Consider the following 22,820-nt stretch of genomic DNA (forward strand, 5'->3'; position numbering starts at 1 on the left):
CTCCTCCTCATTTCCTTTTCCCCCCCTCCTCCCCTCTTCCTCCCCTCCTAATACTCTCTTCCTCCTCTCCATCTCCTGTCCTTCTTTCTTCCTCATTTCCTCTTCTTACTCTCCTCCTCCTCCCCTCCTGCTCTCCTTCTCCTCCCCTCCTCCTCATCCTCTCCTCTCTCCTCTTCTCTCTTCTTCCTCCTACTTTTCTCCTCATTTCCTTCTCTCTTCCTCTCCTCCTTCTCCTCTTCTCTCTTCCACCTCCTCCAACTCTGTTCCTCCTCCTCTCCTCTCCACTCCTCCCCCACCTCCTCCTCCTTTTCCTCTGCTCCTCTTATTCTATTCCTCCTCTTCATCCTTTCCTCCTCCTCCTCTCCTCCTGGTCCTCCTTTCTTCTGCCTCCTCCTCTCTGCTTTCTCCTCTTCTCCGCCTCCTCCTTTCTTCCTCCATCTCTCCTCTTCCTCCAAATCTCCTCCTCTTCCTCTCCTTCTCCTCCTCCTCTGCTCCTTCTCTCATCCTCTCCTCTTCCTCCTACACCTCTCCTCCTTTCCTCCCTCCTATTTCTCTCCTTCTCCCTCCCCGTCCTCCCCTCTCCTCCTCTCCTCCTCCTTTTTTCTCTCACTCCTCCTCCTTTTCTCCTCCTCCTCTTCTCCTTCTCCTGTTCTTCTCTCTTCCTCCTCCCCGCTCATCACTCTCCTCTCCTTCTTCCCTTCTCTTTCTCATCTCCTCCTCTCCTCTGCCTCCTCTCCTCCACATCTGTCTCTCCTTTTTCTTCTGTCCTTCTCCTCTCCTCTTACTCCCCGGTCCTCCTCACTTGCGCTTCTTGTCCTCTTCCTCTTCTTCCTCCTTTGCTGCTCCTCCTCCTCTTCTCCATCTCCTCCTCTCCTCTTTTCTGTGTCCTTCTCTCCTCCTTCACCTCTTCTCCTTGGTCTCATCTCCTCCTCCTCCCCTTCTCCTTCTCCAACCCACTCCCTCTCTTCCCCCTCCCCCTCCTCTTTTCTTCCCTCCTGCTCCCCTCCAGCTCCTATTCCTCCACTTTACCTGTCTCCTCCTGCTACACCACACGTTCACGCGACCCTGTGTGAGTCCAGGGCAGAAAAGGAAAGCTAAAAGGCGGACAAATGAGTGCAAGAGAGCAAAGAAGGGAGCCCTCTCTAATCTAATGGGCAGGGCACTGGACGCATGCAAGCACCTCCTCTTTGGGGGAGGGGCCACAGCCTCCAGATGGAGGGGCAGTGGGACACTCCATGACCTCTGGGGTTACTTACAGTTTGGAGTGCTTAGGTGAATACTGAGTCCAAAACAGCCCTGCAAAGAGACGGAAGAGTAAGCCCCTGGGCGGATGTGGTCTCTGAAATACAAAAAACCAACATGGGGTTTGAGGCAGAATTCAGAAAGAGCTCCTACAACTCCATACCAACAAAGCAAGTGACTCAATAGAAAAATGGGCAAGCCGGGCACAGTGGCTCATGCCTATAATCCCAGCACTTTGGGAGGCCGAGGCAGGTGGATCACCTGAGGTCGAAGTTCCAGACCAGCCTGACCAACATGGAGAAACTCCATCTCTACTAAAAACACAAACTTAGCCGGGCATGGTGGTGCATATCTGTCATCCCATCACTGGGGAGGCTGAGGAAGGAGAATCACTTGAACCTGGAAGGCGAAAGTTGTGGTGAGCCGAGATTGCGCCAGCCTAGGCAACAAGAACGAAATTCCATCTAAAAAAAAAAAAAGGAAAAGAAAAAGAGAAACGGGCAAAAGCCATTTCCTAGACGAGGAAGGCAGGCTGAACAAGAAGCATCTGAAGGAAAACCGTGAATTAGGGTCAAAGCGATCCCAGACTGGCCGTGCCCCAGAACACTAGGCTGGATCAAACGCGAACCCTCTCCAGAGGAGGGCAACTTCCTCCTGGGCCTCAGAGTCAAAAAAGCACAGTGAGGGGAGGTGGCTGCACTCTGGAAAGTCTCAGTGGGGAGGCAAGGGAAGAGGAAGGGGGTGACAGGCTCAGAAAACAGGAGTCATCACACAGAAATCACGCTGAGCAAAAACAATGCTTCCCCTAGGGGAGCATTGTAATGAAGAGGGACCAATGAATGGATAAATGAAGGACAGAGGGAATAAGGATGGAATTTTAGGGGGGAAGGAGGAATGACAATGGAGGGTGGTGGAGGGGCAGGGGGAGTGGAAGGAGGGAGGGAAGGAAGGAAGGAAGGAAGGAAGGAATGGAAGGAAGGAAGGGGAGAAGGAATGGATGGACATGGAGCCCAGGGGCCCAATGGATGGAAGGAAGGAAGGAAGGAGGGCAGTGGAGGAAGAGGGTGAAGAAGGATCTTTGAAAAGAGGACGGAATGGAATGGAATGCAAGCAAGGCCTGAAGAAGAAAGCAGACTTGAGGAGACACCAGCCCCAGGAGTTGGGGTCGCCGAGCGTGTAAGCAGTGGGGTGCAGCCAAGCAGAGCTGTTTCATGGGAGCACAGCAAGGAACCCCGGCATGGCCCCACACCAAGTAGCTGGCTATTGCCTGGGGCTCCAGAGCACCACGGAGGGCCCCACAGGGGAAGGCAGGAGCAGGACGGGCCTGGGAGGTGGAAGGCCGGGACCTGGATCTGCTAAGAGACAAGCAAAGAGGAGGGGAAAGTCTTGTTCCTGCCAGGGACATTGTTAATGGGAGGAATGAGGAGGCAGGTGAAGAGAGTACATGGAGGACAGAAATCAGACCGCTGGGTCTGGTGCTGGGACTGCCAGCTGGAATGAAATGAAGACTCAGTGCATTCTGGCCCTTTCTCAGGGATAGCTGAACACCACCCGCATCCCTACCTGGGCCTGGTGCATTGGCCTCCTAGGCCCACTCACTGCAGCTGCTTTTACTGGCCTCCTCATCCACCACAGATGGAGACCTCCTGTGGAGGTCTCAGGGAGAGGTAGCACCCACGCAGCGCATTGCACCCCCACTGCCCAGCACACCCAGGAGTGACAGTGAGGGGCAGCTGGGAGAGTTGGAAAAGGGAGCCCCAGGGCTACCTCCATAGGGCTTCCATTTAGCATACACGGACTATCCAGCCTATTATGCAAGTTCTAGTTCTTCTCATACAAGACGCCACAGGCGGAGTAACAGCAACCCATCCCAAAGGGACTCTCACTCATGATTTGAAAACCACTCCCAGCAGGTTCTGGGTGTTTGGCAGAAGCTGGCAAACCAGTCTTGGGGGAAGGAACCTAGGAGGGGCTAGCATGCATAGGAATTGTAACTGGTGATCTGAAGGTCCCCTGCATTCTAACAGGCCTACATCCCATAAAGAGGGACCCTCTCCTCCCCCACCCTCATCTTCAAAGTAAGTATTCCTGCTTCCTCGAGCTCTCCAGGGAGAAGCAGGTGCATCTCTACCAGAAACAAGAGCCCTTGCTGGTTTAATTACTAAGCAGATACTGGTGCCCTGGGCACCCAGTCCTCAGAAATGAGTAAAACACTGGCCTTGCCTTCAAGGAACTCAAGAGACCCTGTGGCAGCCACAGACTCCCCCAGAGCACTACACCAGGTTGCAAGAGCCCAATGTGGGAGGGGAATGGGGATGTAGAAAAATGCTATCAGAGCTGGAGACAAAAGTCCTTAATACTCGGGGTGGGACTGTGAAAGTGACACAAGCTGTGGGGTCTTGAAGGAGGCCAGGAGTGCACCAGGACAAGGCCAAGGGAAAACTGCCGTGCAAAGCAAAGGAGACCTGGAACAGCAGGCTGGTGGGGACCAGTGACTAAACAGCACAGCGGAACCCAAAGAGTGTTCGGCTTATGGTGGGGGGAGAGCTGAGCCGACTGAACTGTTAGGACTTAAACCCGAGAAGGCCCCACGCTGCCACCCCAGGAGGACTGTTGGGGACAGATCTGTGACTTAGAAACTTGAGCCAAAGAATGTGGAGGACAGACCTGAGGGAGGAAAAAAAGACAGAGGCTTCCAGGTTAGGCAGGAGGTCGAACAGTGCAGGCTCCAGACCACAGCCCTGGGAGTTCCTGGAAGGCACGTGATGGTGACGAGGAGCAGTTTGTCTCATCAGCACCCAGAGGCAGGGACTCAAAACTTGCTTATAAAGTCACGCGGAGACTAGATATGAGGGACAGAGGAAGCATGGCAGCACCACAGAATCTGAGCCTCTGACTTGCATTGAGAAGAGAGGCTTGAAAAGCAAGTTTGCCAGGGAAGTTGGGTTGTGTGTAAGCACTAGGTCGAGGAGGCCAGACATTGGGCGTGCGTGACAAGTTTCTCATCACTCTGCAAAAGAGGCGCTTCAAAAAGAAGGTCCCTCTGGACCCCACTGGCAGTAAGCACTGACAGCGACTAGGGACACAGGAGAGCAGGCCTGGGGGCGCTCAGCCCTGCAAGACTTAGTTTAGAACTGCATGGGAACCTGTGCAAGTGTTCGCCCTTCTTGCTACTTCCATGCCCCCTCTGGGGTAGACATTAACTTGAGGCCGTTAGGTCGCCTCACGTAAGTTTGGATTCCCGCCTAAGGGGTGCATCGGCAGAAGGGCCCCCCAGCTCCATCCTACTGCCCCACCCACCAGCATCTCCACCTCTTTGTGCCTTTTTCGAATTTGTCTGACCCTTTCGAAGCGAGTCTGTTGTTCCCGGAGACTGCACTTTATACCCTTGTTCTTAGCCTTCCTTCCCTTTGCTCCGCTCCTTAGCTATTCTCCCAGCATTCTGCCCTTTCGAGAAACCGGTTCCCTTGCCTTTCCATCGAAAAGACTTTGACGACCGGACTTAGAAGCCCGACCCGTTCTTCCTTTAGATAGGAGCCTCTGGCGAAGCTTTGTCTGTTCCTGTTGCCATAGGCCCGAAGCGATTCCCGACTCCTCCCATTATTCCTTGCCTCTTCGACACTGTTCGGCTCCAGTTTCGGTCCTTCTGTTTCTTACGCCAGCAGCATTTCAGCGTTCCTCCTCCTCCAGCTCTCTTCCCTGTGCCCTGCCCCATCTGCTCCCTCGGCGCGCTTTACAACCCTGCCTTCCTCCTCTGACCCTGGCCCCTCAGCTCCAATTCTGTGGCTTAAGCACCAGGCCCTCCTCTTCGTGATTCCACCTTAAGACCTTCTCCAGCCCTCGCTCCCTATAGGAAATTTTGAGTCCGGTCCTTCCTGTAGCTGCTCTCGCCTGTTCTCTCGATTGTTCCACAAGCATCTCTAACCGGTCTGATCTCCCTTTCAGTTCCTGCCTCCCTGATCTGGCGGTTCTGCCTCTTAGCTCCCTCCTTTAGCGTCTTTAACCCTTGCCTCTTCCGAAGTTCTGCCTCGCATTCCAGACCTTGCCCTGCCCTAGCCCTTCCCTGTTCCTCAGTCTGTCCTTGAACCTTGTTCTCTATTTTGGTTCTGTTCCCGTCTTCTCCTTGCCTCTCTAGTTCCTTCCTTCATTTCTCGAAAGAGCATTTCAGGTGACTGTTCCTTAGTTCCGACGATGATCGACCGAAACCTATTCGACTTTGCCCACGAAACGGTTCCTTAGCTCCCGACCTCCTTTCGAGCTTTGGTCTTGTTCCGTTCGCGAAGCCCTGCCCCAGTCTGTCCTGTTCTGTTCGACCTCTGCCTTGTTCACCTCTATTCTGCTCACTCTTCCTGGTTTTGCCTTGTTTAAGTTCGTCTTTATTCTTCCCAGTTCTACTCTTGATTGCCCTCTTCCTGCGTTTGATCCATTTATTTCCTCCCATAGCCTTTATCGCCTGATCGCCCATTAACCCGCTCGGTTTCGGCCCTGCCTGCCCTCGACCCCTGCCCTGTTTCAATCCATGTTCAGCGGAGCCCGACTCAATCTCTTTCCTCCCAGTTCTCCTTTCAGTCTTGCGCCCCAGTTCTCCCCACGATTTCTCCTTAGCTCCTCCTGTTATCTCGTGCCTGCTTAAATCCCTGCCTGGTGGCTTTGTCCTGCCCTCGGGTTCCTTTTCCTCCTTCCGGTTCTTGGTCCAGGCTGCCGGTTTCGAGCTCCCCTGGCCTTGGCCTGGTTGGCTGGCGCGCGTAACGATCCGGTAAACTGAACAGCGTCTCCTGGCGGCCAGTGCGTGCGTACGTGCGTGATGACGTCAGTGCGTGGCTTCGTGATACGTGGATTCCTAACGACTTGGCGGTCTATAGGCGTGGCTGAGTACGTGCCTCCTGCGTACGTGCGTGGTGTACGTACTTGCGTGATTACGTGCACACGTACGTTCTTTGCGGAAAGGATTAGGGGAGCTGATTGAAAGCGGTAGAGTTATGGACCGTTAGCACCTGTCCCTGGCGCCCGGATTCCCGGAGTTAGCGGCAGCTACCTTGCAGCCCTGACACGAGCCGGCTGCTCTCTCTTCTCACTGCGGCCACGTCTCCTCGCTGGCTCCGGTGGCCTCCCTGGGTCGTGAGGAGGCGGAGGACTGTTCTTCCCTGTGACCAAAAGCCAGAGTCGACCCTGTACGCCCACGACTCGCAGGGTCCGGAGGCCGTGATACCAGCCGCCGCTGAAAGGTACCAGGGCCCGTGGTGCCGGAGCCTGTGTGCTCAGCCCTCTTGCGGGCGGTGCCTGAGGGCTGGGGTTTCCCCTGGGTTTGGGGCAGGGAACCCGTGCGGGGCGCGCCCAAGGCACCCTTTCGTGTCCCCTGCTCTCGCCAGCGTCTCGGCCCCCCTCCTTCTAAGCGCGTGTACCTGCGACGAGCGTCTGCAAGTGCTGCTCCGTACACAGCGACCCCACCTCGGCCCGGACTTCCCTGCCTCCCGCTTGGCCCCGTAAGTTCGCCTGGAACCGAGGCCGGGCAGTGCACAGCTCTGTGGCCTGTGGCCCCGTGCTCAGCATGACCTACCCAGAATTAAACAGTGGACAGTGGGATTTAGGCCCCCCAAAGCCTCGCCCGGTGACAATGGGAGGGGAAGTGGCATTTTTCTCCCCTCGGATGGAGCGTGCTCAGCTGTAGGAATGTGACTCAACTTGCTGAAATGATTTTCTGCCCTGCGGGCTGGTGCACCCTATGACCCAGACAGATGCGGAGGGTCCCACTGCTGTGATTAGCAGAACCAAATCGTGAGTGAGGTGGACATGTGTGTTACTCTTAGGACCGGCCCTCTCAGCTCTTCTTGGTTTCCAATGCCTGCTGAGTAGAAGACCTTCCAAGGGCCATTAACCAGCTTTGCTGTCTTGCACTTAATTACCTTTCCTCTTTATCTTCTTTGTTGTGCAGGTAAAGAAGCTAAGTGAAGAGTGTTTTCTCCTTTGGCTGCAAAGCAGGTACTCTCTGCAGCACCAGGTAGGAGGGGAGTCAATCCCCTTCTTGCCTTTTCAGTTACATCAGTTCCTACTAGGGATTCCACACACACACAGTTTGCCTTTGTTCTGATTTTGTGGTGATGATGAGAAAAGGGTTGGCTAAGAAACTGGGCGGCAGAAAAGAGGCATTTACTGTAGCCATGTATCCCGATGGAAGTGGCCAGGCCCTGTGGGAGACATTCAGTCTCCGTCAGAAGTAATCCAGAACTTAGGGACCTGGTGATGTTTTGTCACCCATCAGGAGAATAATGAGGCTCAGGGGCCACAAGTGTGTAAGGAAATGGCACCATGGATGGGTTGGTGGAGGATACACAGGTGAGTCTTTGTGGAAAGTCCTTTGCTGGCAGATATCAGCATCTTAGATGGGCATGCCAGGCGGCCGAGGCATTCCCTTCAGCATGTCTTCATACAGCGTTAGAGGTAATGTCATTTCTAGTGGCAAAAGTGGGAAGCAACTTGTAACTCTCCGTCAGTGGAGGAATGGTCAGGCAAATTATGAGATGGCCAACAATGGGATATCACACAGGCAGTGAAAAACAAGGTAGATGAAGATTGTCAGGTGGAAAGAATGGACTTGATGTGCTGTCAAATGGAAAACTCATGCCCTATCCTGTGGAGATGTGTTAGGAACAGCAGTTTGCCAAGATGGCTGAAGCAAAGGACCATAAAGGGGCTGGCTTAAACAACAGACAATCATTGTTGTAGAGGATGGAAGTCTGAAATAAAAGTGTTGGCCAGGTTTGTTTGTTCTGTGGGCTGTGAAAGACAATCTGGTCTGTCCGTGTCTCTTAGCTGCAGGCGGCTAGCCGGCAATCTTTGGCACTCATTGGCTTGTAGAAGCATCTCCCTTATCTCTGCCTTCATCTTCTCATGGTGTTCTCCCTGTGTGCATGACTGTCTCTGAAATCCCCTTTTTCATAAGGACGCCAACCACATTGGATATGGGTCCACCCTAATGGCTTCAGTCTCACTTGATTGCCTCTGTAATGACTGTCTTTATATATAAGGCCACATTTTGAGGTGCTGGGGTTTAGGACTTCAACATACGCGTTTTAAGAGGACACAATGCAACCCATCAGAACTGACAAAGGACCTGAGGTAGAAACAAGCTTGGCATGTTCCCTCAGGGGATGGAAGGCCCCTGTGGCTCTAGGGTGGTGAATAAAGGGGAGAGGAGAGGACATGGCTGGGGTGGGAAGACAGATCAGGAGGGACCTTGAGTGTCCTGAAGTGTGGATTCTGTTCTAGTTGGGGCAGGGAGCCCTTGAAAGCTTTCAGTAGAGGAGTGATATAATCTCATTGTCCCTGTACCAAGATCATTCTGATGGCAGTGTGGTCACAAGAGTGCAGAGGACAAGGGCTGAGGCGGGGGTGGGGGTGCTATCAGGAGACTTCTTCAGAAGGCAGGGGGTTTTAGGGGATTGGATTGGGATTGTGGCCATAGAGATTATGGAAAGAGATCAGATTCAGTGTCGGTTTTGGACACAGTGCCACGGGATGTGGGCCGCAGAGAGGGAGGGCAGAGAGCAGCTAGGTCTGGGGCAGGAACACTGCGTGGCTGGTGATGCCACTCACAGTGGAAGGGAGGTGGACTTGGTGGTGGTGGTTGGGGTCCTGAGTATGTACAGGCCTGTCCACCTAAGGCTGAGTCTGAAGGGGCGTGGCCCTGCACTGCGGGATTCAGAGCAGGCTGGTGAGCAATGTGGGGGTCCCGGAAGGAGGGAAGGAGTGTGCTCAGCCCTGCTGGGGCTGCCGAGCATGGAATAAGATGAAGACAGGACTGGCATGAGGCCGGCCATGGGTGCTTGTGGGGATAGGTCAGTCAGTGGAGTGGGTTGGGGGGTGGAGAATAAAGAGAGAAAGGTGGGGGTGGGGACAGAAGGTTCAGAGAGGAAGTAGAGACTGTGCATGTAGACAGCTTTTCTGAGGTCTCGGCTGTTCAGGGTTTAAGAGAAGGGAGGCAGAGCAGGAGGCGTGCGTGTGCTCAGAGTAGGGATGCTGAGCAAGCATAGATGGTGGCCGGTGGCACCCAGGGCCCGGAGTGAGCCAGAGGAGCAGGGTCCAGAGCACAGCAGGCAACCGGCTTGGCTGGGGCAGCTCACCCCAGAGGCGGGAGAAGAGCAGGAGATCTGGCGCTCAGAAGGCTGCACTGCGGATTGGGAAAGGAGTGAATACCAGGCAGCTTTGGTTCTGTCAGGGCTTTGTCTCATGAGGGTGGGTGTATTTTCTTAAAATCATAGAATGTATTAGATGTGGAGTTTATGTGCCGAAAGGAAGGACAGAGAGATAGTAACCAGAATGGAGGGGGGCAGCTCAAGGGTGTTCAGGGCCATGAGACAGAGCCACAGGCCTGATGATGATGACGACGGTGAGGGGTGAGGGGAGCCACTGTTTGTGAGTGTTCTCTTAGGTGCCAAGTACTGGGCTGGGTGCTCTTGGTGCCTTATCTCCCATCCTCACAGCCATGTGGAAACTGAGGCATCTCAAGAGTCTATGACTGGGCTGAAGTTCTGGCTTCAAACCCAGGGCTCCTGCCGAGGCACAGGGCTGTCCTCCATGCAGGAGGAGGGGACCCTCTCCCAAGCCACACACGCAGGAGGCCAGGCAAGAGTTGTGGGAAGTCAAAGCCCGTGTGACTGTGGGCTGGGCTGGTGCGTCATTCTCCTCAGCCATAGAGTAGGCCTCCCAGTACCACTGACCCTGCTGGGTCACTTGAAGATTCAATCTGATGATCCAAGGATCATGCCATCCCAGAGGCTGACACGTGGAAGGCATGTGTGTGGGGGTGCCAGTTGTTCTGATTATCATTCTTCTTTTCTCCGCTCAGATTGGGTCAGGGGCATCTGCTGACAGTGGAGAGCAGTGGTGGGGGAAGGGGCTTGAGGAAGGTGGTACCCAGAGGGGTGGAGAGGAGATATATGACTGAGGGCCATCTGAGGTCACAGTGCATCCTGAGAGCGGAGCTGAGATTGGATATCAACGATGTGGGCTCAGCAGCCCTGGAGTAGGAGCTGGGAAGGTCAGTGCCTTGGTGGCGGCAGGGCCAGGGCACTGAGAGTATTGGCAGAGCACAGCAGGGGGAAAGGAAGAGAAGCAGAGCCTGGGACTGTCCCTCTGTGCTGGAAGACGGCTAACACCAGCCCCGACTCTCCACTCTGGCTAGGCCGAGGGGGCCCTCTGTCCTCTGTGTTGCGCTAGGGCTCGGTGACCTCTGTCATAGCACTAACCACATGCTATCCTGCCTGTGCCTTCCTCTAGCTGTCTCTGCCCTACTCCAGACCGCCCCAAAGACTCTGTGGGATGATCCTGAGTCAGCCGAATCCCAGCCCCTTCCCTTGGGCCTGCCGTGGCGCGGGACATCAGTGACAGGCGGAAGCAGCGGACCATCAGGGTCAGTGGGATTTAGGCCACCTGAGAGACACAGGGGTATGGTCAGGCCACTGCCCGTGAGCTTGGAGGGCTGGCATGTGACGCGCTTCTGTGCTTCCACAGGCCACAGGAGGCCCGGGGCGCTTGCGAAGATGAAGTTTGGCTGCCTCTCCTTCCGGCAGCCTTATGCTGGCCTTGTCTTAAATGGAGTCAAGACTGTGGAGACACGCTGGCGTCCCCTGCTGAGCAGCCAGCAGAACCGTACCATCGCCGTCCACATTGCTCACAGGGACTGGGATGACGATGCCTGGCAGGAGCTGCTGGTGGAGAGGCTGGGGATGACTCCTGCCCAGATTCAGGCTTTGCTCAGGAAAGGGGAGAAGTTTGGTCGAGGAGTGATAGCGGGTAAGTGACGATGTGCCAAATGTGCAGACAACGCCTAGAGTTGCCACCCAAGATCTTGCTTGGGAGTTTGGGGACTTTTGTTGTCGTCTGAACTGATTGGCATGTATACCACAGTTTCCTTTGGCAGCACACCTTCAAAGGGACAGCAAGGGCCCTGGGCTGGGGGTTGGCAGGCCTAGCTTCCGTGAGCTCTGGTAAATCATTTCTCCACTCTGAGCCTCAGTTCCTGTTTCTGATCTCAGTGAGAAACCAGATCAGGTCCATGTGCATGTGGTGCTTGTGGTGTTTGGCTGTGTGTGTATGTGTGTGTGTGCATACATGTGTGAGTGCACATGTGTGGCAGAGACCATGAAAAGCAGCCCAGCCTGCCGAATGGGTCAGGTGGCCTCTAGAGTTGGGCTGCCTGCCTAGCTTCACGAGCCTGCCCCAGCCCCACCACTCACAGCACCCTGGGCAAGTCCCCTAACCTCTAGGTGACTGAGGCCTGACAACAGCATCTGTCCCCTGGTGACCTGCTCAGGCATCACCTGTAGCTTCCCAGGCAGTGGCTGGTGCCCTTCCAATCTGCAACCGCTGCCCTCGGAAGTCTGGCTTGGACCTGCCTCTTACTTGTGTGGCTTCATCGAGGACAAGGCCCTCTCCTCTGCCTTTCTGGAGCCCTCCCCCGCCTCTCCCAGCATTTCCTGAATCGGGTTTGGCTCGTTATCAAAGCAGTGGAAGAAGGACTTGACTCCCTTCTTGTCATTTTGCTGATGCCACCTTACTCTCTGATTGTGACTTTGAGTAACCGTGTTGTCACATGGGCAGGCCTTGGGCTATGGAAGTGAAAGGCATTCATATGTATCTCTCTTTGTGTACAGGACTCATTGACATTGGGGAAACTTTGCAATGCCCAGAAGACTTAACTCCCGATGAGGCTGTGGAGCTAGAGAATCAAGCTGTACTGACCAACCTGAAGCAGAAGTACCTGACTGTGATTTCAAACCCCAGGTGGTTACTGGAGCCCATACCTAGGAAAGGAGGCAAAGATGTATTCCAGGTAGACATCCCAGAGCACCTGATCCCTTCGGGGCATGAAGTGTGACAAGTGTGAGCTCCTGAGAGGAATGTTCCAGAGAAACCAGCTAAATCATGACACCTTCAATTCACCATCATGACGCAGACCTATATACATTAGGTTAAATCTGAATTTCCACTGCTTTGGAGAGTCCCACCCACTAAGCACTGTGCATGTAAACAGGTTTCTTTTCTCAGATGAAGGAAGTAGGGGGAGGGGCTTTCCTGGTGTGATGCCTTCTTAGACACACAGGCAATGTCTCAAGTACTTTGACCTTTGGGTAGAAGGAAAAGCTGCCAGTAAATGTCTCGGCACTGTTGCTAATTTTGGTCCTGCTAATTTCTGGATTGTACAAATAAATGTGTTGTAGATGACAGGTTAGTGTTTGAGGCTCCGTTCTATTGAGACATCCAGGTGGGAGAGGTTCCCCAGAGAAACTCCAACCAGCCTACACACTGGGAGGAATGTGCACTGGGGTGGAGCCACAGAAGTTTACTCCGCTTGCATTGGGGAGGAGCCTGGCCCCTCCTCTTCCTGAATGGAATCTTGGATTCAATCTGTGAGGCAGGAAGTGCGCCAGCAGGGACCCTGGCTCTGTGGAGGGTCCCTGTTTCCCCTTTTTTCCTTTTCACTCAATAAAACCCTGCCTCACCCTTCAAATCGTCTGTGAGCCTAAATTTTTGTGGCCGTGTGATAAGGACTCCATCTTTAGGTGAACTAAGGAAAAGTCCTGCAACATGTTTGGTGTGCAACATTGATGCTCAAAACCTCTCACTGTTGTGCATCTAAGCATTTTCATCCTCAGATTTCTGAGCTTGCAGGAAACCATGCCCCCACTCCTGTTGCTCCCAGGCATTGGGAAGGTTGGCCTTGGTCTTCATGGCCTTTTCCTTTTTGGAGGGGGATGGACCAGCTAGCAATGGCTCCCCACCACCCTCTCCTGCCTGCCAGGGCCAGGACGCATGGCTCAAGGCTCCCTGGGTGGCTGACTGGCAGTCCATGTCACGTGCTGCTGGAGCCTTCTTCCCAAGCCAAGGGGTTTAACTCTGTTGGACAGTAATTAAGCTTTTCTCCTGGTGGAGGAACCGGTTGCATAAGAATAAGAGGTTCTTCCCGGCATTTTTAAGCTTTTTTTTTCCTCTTCTCCACCCTATGAGCAGTTAGCTTTTAGAGGTCCGCCCTGCTACCTTTAGAAGATGTTTTACTAGGCTAGAAATAAGGATCCCTGTTTATATTATCTGTAAAGCTTTAATTGTGAAAAAGGATGTGTTAAATTGTAGACAGTCTGCTGTGCTTTGCTTGCCTTTATGGTTTGTAGCAAACTTCCTTGCAACCCTCAGTCGTCTTCTCTTGTTTTACATCCTGGGGGGGCATGGCTTTGTTTAGCAACCCTGCCTTAGGGAATGAGTTCCTTTCTTTTTTGATATCTGCATGTTTTCCTAGCCCTGTCTCTTAACCCCACCCAGGGGCTGGGTTTTCTCCTTCCTGTCTGTGTAGGTGTGTGTGTGTGTGTGTGAGATATCTGTAAAAAGAGCTCTAATTTGGCCTAAAGAAAGACAAGTGCTTGGATCAAATATTTTTTAAAGGGAAGATAAAAGCTGTGGTACCTTTAAGTTCACATGTTTTTAATGTTTGAGAAATAAAAATAGCCTTAAAGATTATTGGTAAAATGCAGGTGTTATTAAAATGTAAATAGGTGAGCTAAATTATGCAGGTCAGATGCAAGGTTTGCTAAATGTTTTAAGGTTATAAACTACTTTTTTTGTTTTGAGAACTGTCTGTCTTGCCTGCTTTACAATTGGTAGGGTCTGGAAATGTTTGGAACTAACCACACCCTGAATTAAGAAGGAAACCTTGGCGGCACTTAGCACACAATTAAAACAAAAGGTTTTACATTAGAGTTAAAAATGGCTAGGAGTTACCATTATAACATGTAACTGAAACTACTGAAAAATAGATGTACATGGAAGATGTGTGAGAATAGTAAAATGTGTTTTTTAGTAAAAGGTTATAAGAAAGCTTGGAAATGTAAATGTTTGCCTAGGGTTAAAGGATTGTTTTAAATTAGGTAAGATAAAGCTGAAGGTTCAAACAAGTGGAGGAAATACTATGGAAATTAATCTTGCAGAAAAGGTTCTCTATGTGAACAAATTGACTAAATTGCAGAAAGGTATTACATTATATTCCTACCTCGTAGGTTTTTCTGTAAATTGATCATTGAAATAAAAACACAACAAGGTTTTCTTAAGGTGCTAATTTGCTCTTTGGCAAAATTTGTAAAGGATTTTAAAAGATTTTTGCTTTAAAATTTTTGAGTCATCATTTTGGCAACATAAATAACATGGTAATCTGGAATTCTATTTCATAACAAACGTATTTAACAGCCTTTCCAAAATCAAACTTCAATTTCAAAATTGTCTTTCCTGACACTTGGCTTTTTGGATACTTCAGAGGGCCCCTGAAACATCCAGAAAAGAGGTCAACAGGATTATTTGACATGTTTAGTTAGGTACGTGGGATTGCCAAAATGATGTTCAGTCTTCTTTAGATTATATTTTTATGAATAATGCTAATGTATGTTCCAAGAGTATATGGGATTTCTAAAATTATAATGTCTAAGTATATACTCTCAATCATAATTAAGGTTGTTATGTTATTGTAAACCACAGAGATAACCAAACTTCTTTGTCAGTTACGTTTCTGACTGTAATTATCCTGGACATTTTGCTGTTCACAGACAATTGTTGTCTTGTTTTAATCCTTTTCAAAAGATGGCTTATAATAAGCTATAGGACTTTGACAGGTGCTCTCAAATACAGGCTTCTGTCTGATAACTTTGGAGATTGTGACATTGGAATAAAGAAAAATGTACAGGACTCAAAAACAGCTGAAGTGTTCATGAACTGAAGCAAAACAAGAACTAAATGGACTGAACTCAGAAAGCTGAGGCAACCTTTTTGACTTTTGCTTGGAATATTGTTGATCCTTGTTTTGCTTTTCAGAGTCAAAGAAACTTACTTTGAACTATTTACAGCATTTAATAATTAAGCAAGGTATACTCTGGTGAGCAAAATTTGGAGCATGTTTGTTTCTCTCTGTCTGGTTCCTGTAGAATTTGGAAACTGTGAATATTGTTAACGTATGGCAATATAGTTGTTGGCATCAGTGCAATAAGAATCCATTTTTCTTTTGCAACAGGACGCAATTGGAAAAACTGATAATTTTACCAAGGCTTTGACTGGAAGGGTATGCTTCACTTTAAGGAGTCAATTTCGACTTGCAGAGCCAATAAAAGCCGATTGGGGAAACTGGCCTCATACCCTTGCCTGCGCAGTCCCTGTACAGGATTCCTGACCTGTGGTCAATAAAGAATGTCACTTTCTAACAGGTCCAGGAGCTCCAAGTTTATCTTGGGACTGTAAGAGGAGAGGATCACCCAACTCGCTGGTATTTGAGGATACAAACCCATGGCTGGGCTCAGCTTTAAAAGGTCTCATCTAAGATTCCTTGTAGAACAGAGTTCTGTCAAAACCAATCCAAAAGGCCTATGTAGAAATACTTATTCTTGCTATACTTTATGCAGATAATCAGGTCAAATATAAGACTGAAGTCTATTTTGCAAACCACTGAGTCCTATGATTTGTTTTTTTTAACAAAAAGTGAGGACTGAAGAGAGAGAAATTATGTTTTAAAACGTATATGTCATTAAATCCTAAACTCAGTTGTTTTTAGGTGTTCACCTACATTTTAGACTAAATCTGTTTTTTCCTGTAAACCAACCAGCAATCTCTGGCTGCAGCTCAGAAAGAACAAAAGGGACAGGTAATGCAAAACTCTGGATCAATATCCTAGTTCTGAGGAGGTATCCTGCAAATCCTGCTAGAGGATGGAATAAATAGGATGCCCATCTCTCAGAGGTCGCCTTTTGGGAAAGTAAGACCAGGGGAGCTAACGAAAGCAAGCACCATGCACCCAAACCCTACAGGCATAACTGTAACTACCAGTTGTCTGGGTGTATCACAGGACATCCGTTTCTCTCCCTCAGAGGAGGACTCAGTTCCACAGCTTCACCTTAGCATTCGGCTTATAATAAGGAGTTCGTGCAGTCCCCACTGAGACACATTTTTGTCCCAAACTCAATTCCAAGCTTCGGGTTAAAGCCCTAGGAAGGAAAACTGGATCTGAGGAATCCAGAGGCAGATGATAATGGAATTTAAAAGGCACAGCACAGGTGAGCGTGGCTGATTCCTGCCAATTAAGCCAAGCTTCAAAGGCCATGTTAGCATCCATGGCATAAATGAGGTCTAAGGAATCCAAGGTTTCTGACATCAGGGTGTACGTGGGTAAGAGTAGATGATTCCTATCCGGTAGGCCCCCTTGCTTCATGGGTGCAAGCCACCTTGGCACCCATGTAGCACCTGCCAAGGTTCCCAGGACTCTGGGAGGCAAGGATGGAAGAGGGAAAGAGAACACTCTTCCCTCTCTCCCTCATGTACCCTGGGTATCTGCTAGGAAAAAAAGGGAACCAAGGACGCCTGCTCCCCTCTTTCTAGATGAGTAACCATTTATCTGCAGTCTGTACCCCTTTCGAATGTATCCTGAACTCCTGGGACTCCTTTGAAAAACACCTTTTTCCCTTTCTCCTCCTCTGTTCTCTGTTCACAGATAGGTAATTGTGTCTCCATACTGTGGGACACTCCCCTTGGATACATCCTTCAAACTGGAAAGAGTTAATTTCCTGAACCTTTAACTGGTTGGCTCAGGATTGGACTCAGGGGAAGGGAACCCAGAAGCCCAACATGTTGGCAAAAAAGGGTAAAGTATTTCTTCCCAGTCAAGCTTTTGGCCTCCCTCTCCCTGTGCAAACTGGTAAAAGGCCTCAGGATTTTTTAGCTGTCCTTAACACTCCCCTTGTTTCATTTTGATACATGTTTTCTAAAAACATGGTTTGTCTCTGCTTGCCTTCAGGCCATCAGACTCCAAATGGTCATGCAACTGGAGTCCCTGACGATGGCCCCTTCTGCTGGGAATGCTTAGATTGGCTTCTGAAGGAGCTCTGACTGCCATTTTTCCAAAACAGGGGTCCCTTTCAGCAGGAAGCAGTTAAGATCAGACCTTGTCCTTATTCTAATGGAAGCTAGATGGACTTTTTTAGAGGGAAGAATGAGACAGCCAGGTGGGAGGGGGTCCCCAGAGAAACTCCAACCAGCCTGTGCACTGGTAGGAGTACACACTGGGGTGGAGCCACAGAAGTTCACTCCATTTGCCGTGGGGAGGAGCCAGGCTCCTCCTGGGTAGAACCTGGGATTCAATCTATGAGGCGGGAAGCATACCAGCAAGAACTCTGGCTTTGGTGGGGGTCCTTGTCCCCCCTTTTTTTTCCTTTTCACAGATAAAACCCTGCCTTACCCACCCTTCAAATCATCTGTGAGCCTAAATTTTTGTGGCCATGTGATAAGGACCCCATCTTTAGCTGAACTAAGGAAAAGTCCTACAACACTGTGTTTTCCCCTGTATTTGTTCTGGTCAGAAGTCATCAAATGTGTGACTAACATCCAGGAAACATGGAAAGTGTGGGACCTGATAGTGAGCAGCCATTAATGGACTAACTCATCCAGGATGAAGAGGGCCTCAGACTTAGAGCAGGTGTCTGTCCTTTCAGGTTACTCTCACTGTGTTGTGAAAGTGTCTGTTGGTTTCTGAAGCATGTGTGTTACCTGCATCACATAGCTACTTCCTATCCTAGCAATACATCCAAAATAAAGCTCTGGTAGAGTCAGGTTAACTTTGAAAACTGGTTAGTGTTGTTTTATTTTTTAGTAATTTTTTTCAGTAATTTCTTAGCAGTTTCTAGTGGTTGTTATCTATGAGGATGATGGACTTTTTCCCCTAGATGTTAACTGCAGTGGCCTTTCTCTTCTGAGCCAGGATGTTATAGTGGTCGTACATCCCTTGGCAGATGGGGTGGCCTGACTTTGAGATGGGCCTCTGGAGGCCCCTGGATGCTAGGCTAGGGATGCTGAGCTGCTATTGATCAGGAAGTGATCAGATACTTCCTGGCAACACTGGAAGGGACCCATGAGGATAGAATCTCCTGTTTGAAGATACAGGAACCATGTAAGGTGATACTGCCAGAATCAGGAGCAAGGCTGTTCTGTCTCCTGACCAGCAGGCCAGACTCAGGGGACCAGATCTTCCTGGGCTTGGCCTCAACATTCCCTAGCAACATCCTCTGCTGAGTGTGTGAAAATGCTGCTTCTCCAAATGAATGAGGACAGTGGGGACCAAAACCTTTCTTGGACAGGATTTTCAGCCTCCCCTGGCTTGTCCCAATGAGATGTGTATAGGATAGTAGGTTAGAAAAAGCACAGACCCGCAATTCTCATTTAAATTGTTTATTCCCATAGAATTTTGTTTTTCTTTGTTAGGACCAAAAATGTGTTTCTCACTAGAAAATGCCAACTTTTATCAGTCATCAGTGGCCTGTGAGTTCATGGACTTGGAAGATTGTCCCTAACATGTTCACAGAGTACACACTTGTAGTCTGAGGGGCCTTCCTCCTCCTCATCAGGGGGCTCATTTGGAGACATGACTGAGATGGCAACCGACAGAATAGAGTAACGGGTATTGTACAAAGACATTACACAATCATAGTCTGGGTAAACCAAGGTACTAGGCACTTCCCCTGTGCTTTCCATCCCTGTGCACTTCCCCTGTGCAGTAGTCAAAGATGCAAATGTGACATCCTCAGAGGTGCCCTCCCCACTTGGGTCATTTGGCTCCTGTGGGGGCCCACTTCCCAGGGAATGCCCAGTGATACTGTTCATGGAACACATACCAGGGGACATGAAGGACTGGGTGTCACTGGGTCCCTGAATATTGTTGGCTTCTTTCATGGCATTGTGATGAAATCGGGGGGAGTGTCTTATAGGTACCAGCTTCTTTCTCTTTGGAGCTGGGACACGGGTTGCTTGCTGAGTGGTGTTTCTGAGGTCATCTTTAATCTGGATATTCTCAAGTAGCCTGGGCGTGTCTCTGAAAATTGGAGTTGTGGTAGATCTGAAACAAAATGAAACATTTTAGTAATTCTGGGATAAATTGTTTATTCCTTTCATCCCCCCCTCCCAAAATGATGGTCTTGTTTTACAATGGAGAAAAGAATGTTTTAAGTGGCAGCAAGTGTGGTTATGCTCTACAGCATGACCTGACTAAAAATAAACAATTCATAGGTCAAGGCAGTAATATATAAATAGCATGGATTTTGATATTAAACTGCAACCCCCTTAGAGGTAATATGCAGGTCCGCATAATATGATTCTTACATTATCTCTAAGGGGGTTGTAGTTTAATATCAAAATCCATACTTTTTAAGTTCTATACTTTTCATCTTTTAATAAACAATATTTCACATTTTAAAATGCTATCTTTGACACTTAAGCTCTTACAGTGTATTATTTATATTAGTGTCTTATGAAGATATGTTTGAGAAAGAGAGAAAAGGGATTACAGAAATGCTTTCTACTTTACCATCATTTTCTTGTTTCCTGGAGAGTTGCTTGGGCGTGTTTTGCAGAATCCATAGAGGTTCAGTTGGCGAATGAAACTCTTCAAGCTGTCTGTTTTGAAAATCTTCTCTGCACCTCTCCGTTGAAGAACTTCCCTCTGGAAGAGATCCTTCTTGATGATCATGGTGTCTCCATCATCGTTCCAGCTCACAGACTTGAATGTGTCTTCCTCCACCATCATCCAAGGCTTTCTTTGTGGTTGTCTTCCGTGTTGACTACGGATTGGTTTCGGTCTTCTGGTGGTGAGTTAACTTGGGAGCCTGGATCTTGGCTCACGGCGTGGTCCTTGTGTCTGTCCAAAACCTCGCTGGAATCTGGATTTGGATCAGGTGAAGAACTAAATGGGTCCCCGCTTGTTGGCTCTCCACCAACAGACGGGGCCAGCTTGTCTTCATATTCCTGTTCGGTGTTCTGACTCGCCATGGAGCTGCACCAGAATCAGGAGCATTTTGTACCCAAGACCCTTATCACTGTCCTAGCAAGTCCAAAATGCCTTCATTCAGAGTAGGCATGCCCAGTAAATACCGTCCACAAAATTCTAGAGTCTCGGTATCGGGGCAACCAGCGGCTTAACTCACCATCTGCCGTATTTGTCGCACGATGTCACAAAGGTGGCTCTCAGCCAATCTGGAGAGGGGACGCTGGCCAGGTGTTGGGGGAGTAGACAGGTGGCATGGCCTTCAGCTTCTCCTTTTTCTAAAAGTATAAACAGGCATGGTTCAAGTTCCCAGAAAAGTCTCCCATCTTCTGAAAGTCACATTGTGTGACAGGGCCAGGCCCCAGATGAGCTGAGAAACCATGGCTCTGTGGCCACTCCCAACCCTGAAGACAGGGGAGGTCTGTTGCTGGTCTCTCTGATTTGCTCAAGGGCCAGCCTCCATTTAGCTCTAGCTTGGGTTTCCCCAAGACTGCCTGAGTCAGCCGGGCACGGTGGCTCATGCCTGTAATCCCAGCACTTTGGGAGGCCAAGGTGGGCGGATCATGAAGTCAGGAGATCGAGACCATCCTGGCTAACACAGTGAAACCCTGTCTCTACTAAAAATACAAAAAAATTAGCTGGGCATGGTGGCGGGAGCCTGTAGTCCCAGCTAGTCAGGAGGCTGAGGCAGGAGAATGGTGTGAACCTGGGAGGCGGAGCTTGCAGTGAGCTGAGATTGCACCACTGCACTCCAGCCTGGGCGACAGGGCAAGACTCTGTCGCACAAGAAAAAAAAAAAAAGACTGCCTGAGTCAGACGGGTCCCTCACAGGTGACTGTGCCTTCCAGGAGATGGTGGTCCATACTAGACTGTTTGGCCTATTCTGGATTGGTAGCACCCCATTTTCCAGCCCCCCCATCTCCTTCCTGCTTTGGTCTCTTCCAGCTACTCCTAATGGTTGGTGGGATGTGCTCCAATGGGCCCAGATGAAGTGTTCCTTATTCCACTTGGTCGAGTTGTTCCCAGAGTGGTGCTGTGCCTGAGCATGGTGGGAGCACTCCCCTCACTCCTCTACCACTGTGTTACCCAGAGCACCATTTGTGGTTGGATGACCACATCCTCAGCTGTGCTTTGGAGCCCCCTGTGGAGCTCTGCTTGCCCCTGCATCTCACCCTCTTGCAGATCACAACAGGAGATTATCTTTAGTTTCTATTCTTGCCTATAAGTACTGTTCTCATTGCCCAAGACATGCTCACTTCATGTAATCCAACACAAAACTGCCCATTATTGTATATTTGAAAATAGATGAGAGTCTGGGTGTGTGATGAGGGGATGATCAGGAGGACAGAGAAAACCCAAATGAAAGTCATCTTCAACCACAGATGAGAGGATACAACAGTCTTTTTGGCGATATATTTTCTCTAGCCATTGTAGCCAACTTTGTTCTTAATATTCACTCTGTATAAAGAGATGGAGTGATACAGTGGAAAGGCCCTAGGCTGAAAGGACCCTGGGTCCTCATTCCACTGAGTAGCACCCTTTGCCATCTCTGAGGGTCACCACTGACCGCGAGCAGGGTTGGAAGAGGCTCTCCCAAGGTGCCTTTCAGTCTCAGGGTTCCCTAATCATTCATAGTGCCCCCACAGCTAACTCAGGCATGAGGACCAGTGGCCCCATGGAAAGTGGTCTCAGTCCTGACTCACTGCTGCTTCTGTGTAGCTGTTTAGTGATGGAGAACAGTGCTGAGCTCTCGACTATGGGGTCCTAAGGCCTGGAGCCAGCCATGGGGCAAGACTCACTGTGTAGGCCTTGCCTGCCACATATTCCTCCAGGGCCTCCCTCGTCCTCTCACTGGCTTCCCAGGAGCTTCTTCCTTACTGGTCTCTCTTCTGGGCTCTAGGATGTGTCCATACAGTTGTTTCATCCCATCTTGGAGGGGTCTTTCTAAACTGTGACTTGGAACTTGTCAGTTGCTTAGGCACCAACACCTCATACCTCCCAGGCCTTCCTTTCCCAGCCTTGTTAGCCACTGGGCTCCTCTTTCTTACACACTTAGACATCTGCCATGCCATCTGCCCTTAACCCTCCTTCACTCAGCATTTGCTTGGTGCTGGATCCTGGGTAAAACAATTCTCAACCTCTGGTTCCCCCAGTGCTGTTTTCTGAGCACACTGTGAACTTCCTTGCTGGTGTTGGTGCTTGTACTGCCCCTCCTACAGAAATGCCCTTCCACCCAGAAGCCACTCAGTGTGTTAGGGTCCAGGTCACTCCATGAGGTCACCTGGCAAGACTTGTTCCCAGGGGCTGGCCCAGCACAGCTCTCCACCATTGGTTGGGTGGATCCCGAGTACCTGCGATGTTGGGCATGTTGATGGGCTGTCTCCCCTCTGGACTAGGAGGTCCTTGAGTATGGCCAAGACCATGATGTGAATGTGACCTTCAATACATACAAGTTGGAATGAAGAAAGTTCTGTGTCATAAGTAGCTGAGTGGGGTTTAGCATCCTCGGGCATGACTCTGCATTAGAATAGTGATGATAGGACAGTTATTGTGAGCTCCTATGTCACGCTACTTTGCTAAGCACTCCGCTGGTCTGTGTCATTTACTGTACACAACCATCTCTCGGGTGAGTGTTAGGAATGAGCCCATCTCTCCAATGAGCCAACCTAGGCCATTGAGGGATTGAGCCATGGTGCAGGTTCCACAGTGAGGAAGCAACAGGGCCAGAATAGGCCCACATGGTCAG

The 22,820-nt window shown here is 50.1% G+C and overlaps 1 protein-coding gene and 1 pseudogene across 17 annotated transcripts; one reads left to right on the forward strand and one right to left on the reverse strand.

Moving 5' to 3' along the window:
* The first annotated feature begins 5,871 nt into the window (after nt 1–5,871).
* EOLA2 (endothelium and lymphocyte associated ASCH domain 2) lies at nt 5,872–15,834 on the forward strand. Of its 17 annotated transcripts, none has more exons than XM_031660989.1 (7): nt 5,902–6,467; nt 6,612–8,358; nt 10,539–10,651; nt 10,753–10,781; nt 10,834–11,034; nt 11,895–12,073; nt 15,290–15,834. In XM_031660989.1, the coding sequence occupies exons 2-7, from the start codon at nt 8,326–8,328 to the stop codon at nt 15,443–15,445; spliced, it is 711 nt and encodes a 236-aa protein (XP_031516849.1). In that variant the 5' UTR covers nt 5,902–6,467; nt 6,612–8,325; the 3' UTR covers nt 15,446–15,834. The 17 variants fall into 17 exon arrangements, with proteins under 17 accessions (XP_003918449.2, XP_031516849.1, XP_031516846.1 ...); XM_031660986.1 differs by having other exon boundaries at nt 6,612–7,017; nt 7,175–10,651; XM_031660990.1 differs by having other exon boundaries at nt 6,612–7,017; nt 7,175–7,221; nt 10,519–10,651; nt 10,753–11,034.
* Nucleotides 15,835–18,582: 2,748 nt separating this feature from the next.
* On the reverse strand, nt 18,583–20,079 carry LOC103880940 (annotated as a pseudogene).
* Between the last annotated feature and the right edge of the window lie 2,741 nt (nt 20,080–22,820).

This window comes from Papio anubis, chromosome X, assembly GCF_008728515.1.
Source record: "Papio anubis isolate 15944 chromosome X, Panubis1.0, whole genome shotgun sequence".
NCBI lineage: Eukaryota > Metazoa > Chordata > Mammalia > Primates > Cercopithecidae > Papio > Papio anubis.

Excerpts from the sequence above, each read along its gene's own strand:
- EOLA2 (XM_031660985.1), top strand. The coding sequence starts at position 10,491 with ATGCTATCCTGCCTGTGCCTTCCTCTAGCTGTCTCTGCCCTACTCCAG. Across the intron at positions 10,652-10,752 it reads GGAAGCAGCGGACCATCAGG|GCCACAGGAGGCCCGGGGCG; the intron begins GTCAGTGGGATT and ends GTGCTTCCACAG. Across the intron at positions 12,074-15,289 it reads GAGGCAAAGATGTATTCCAG|GACGCAATTGGAAAAACTGA; the intron begins GTAGACATCCCA and ends CTTTTGCAACAG.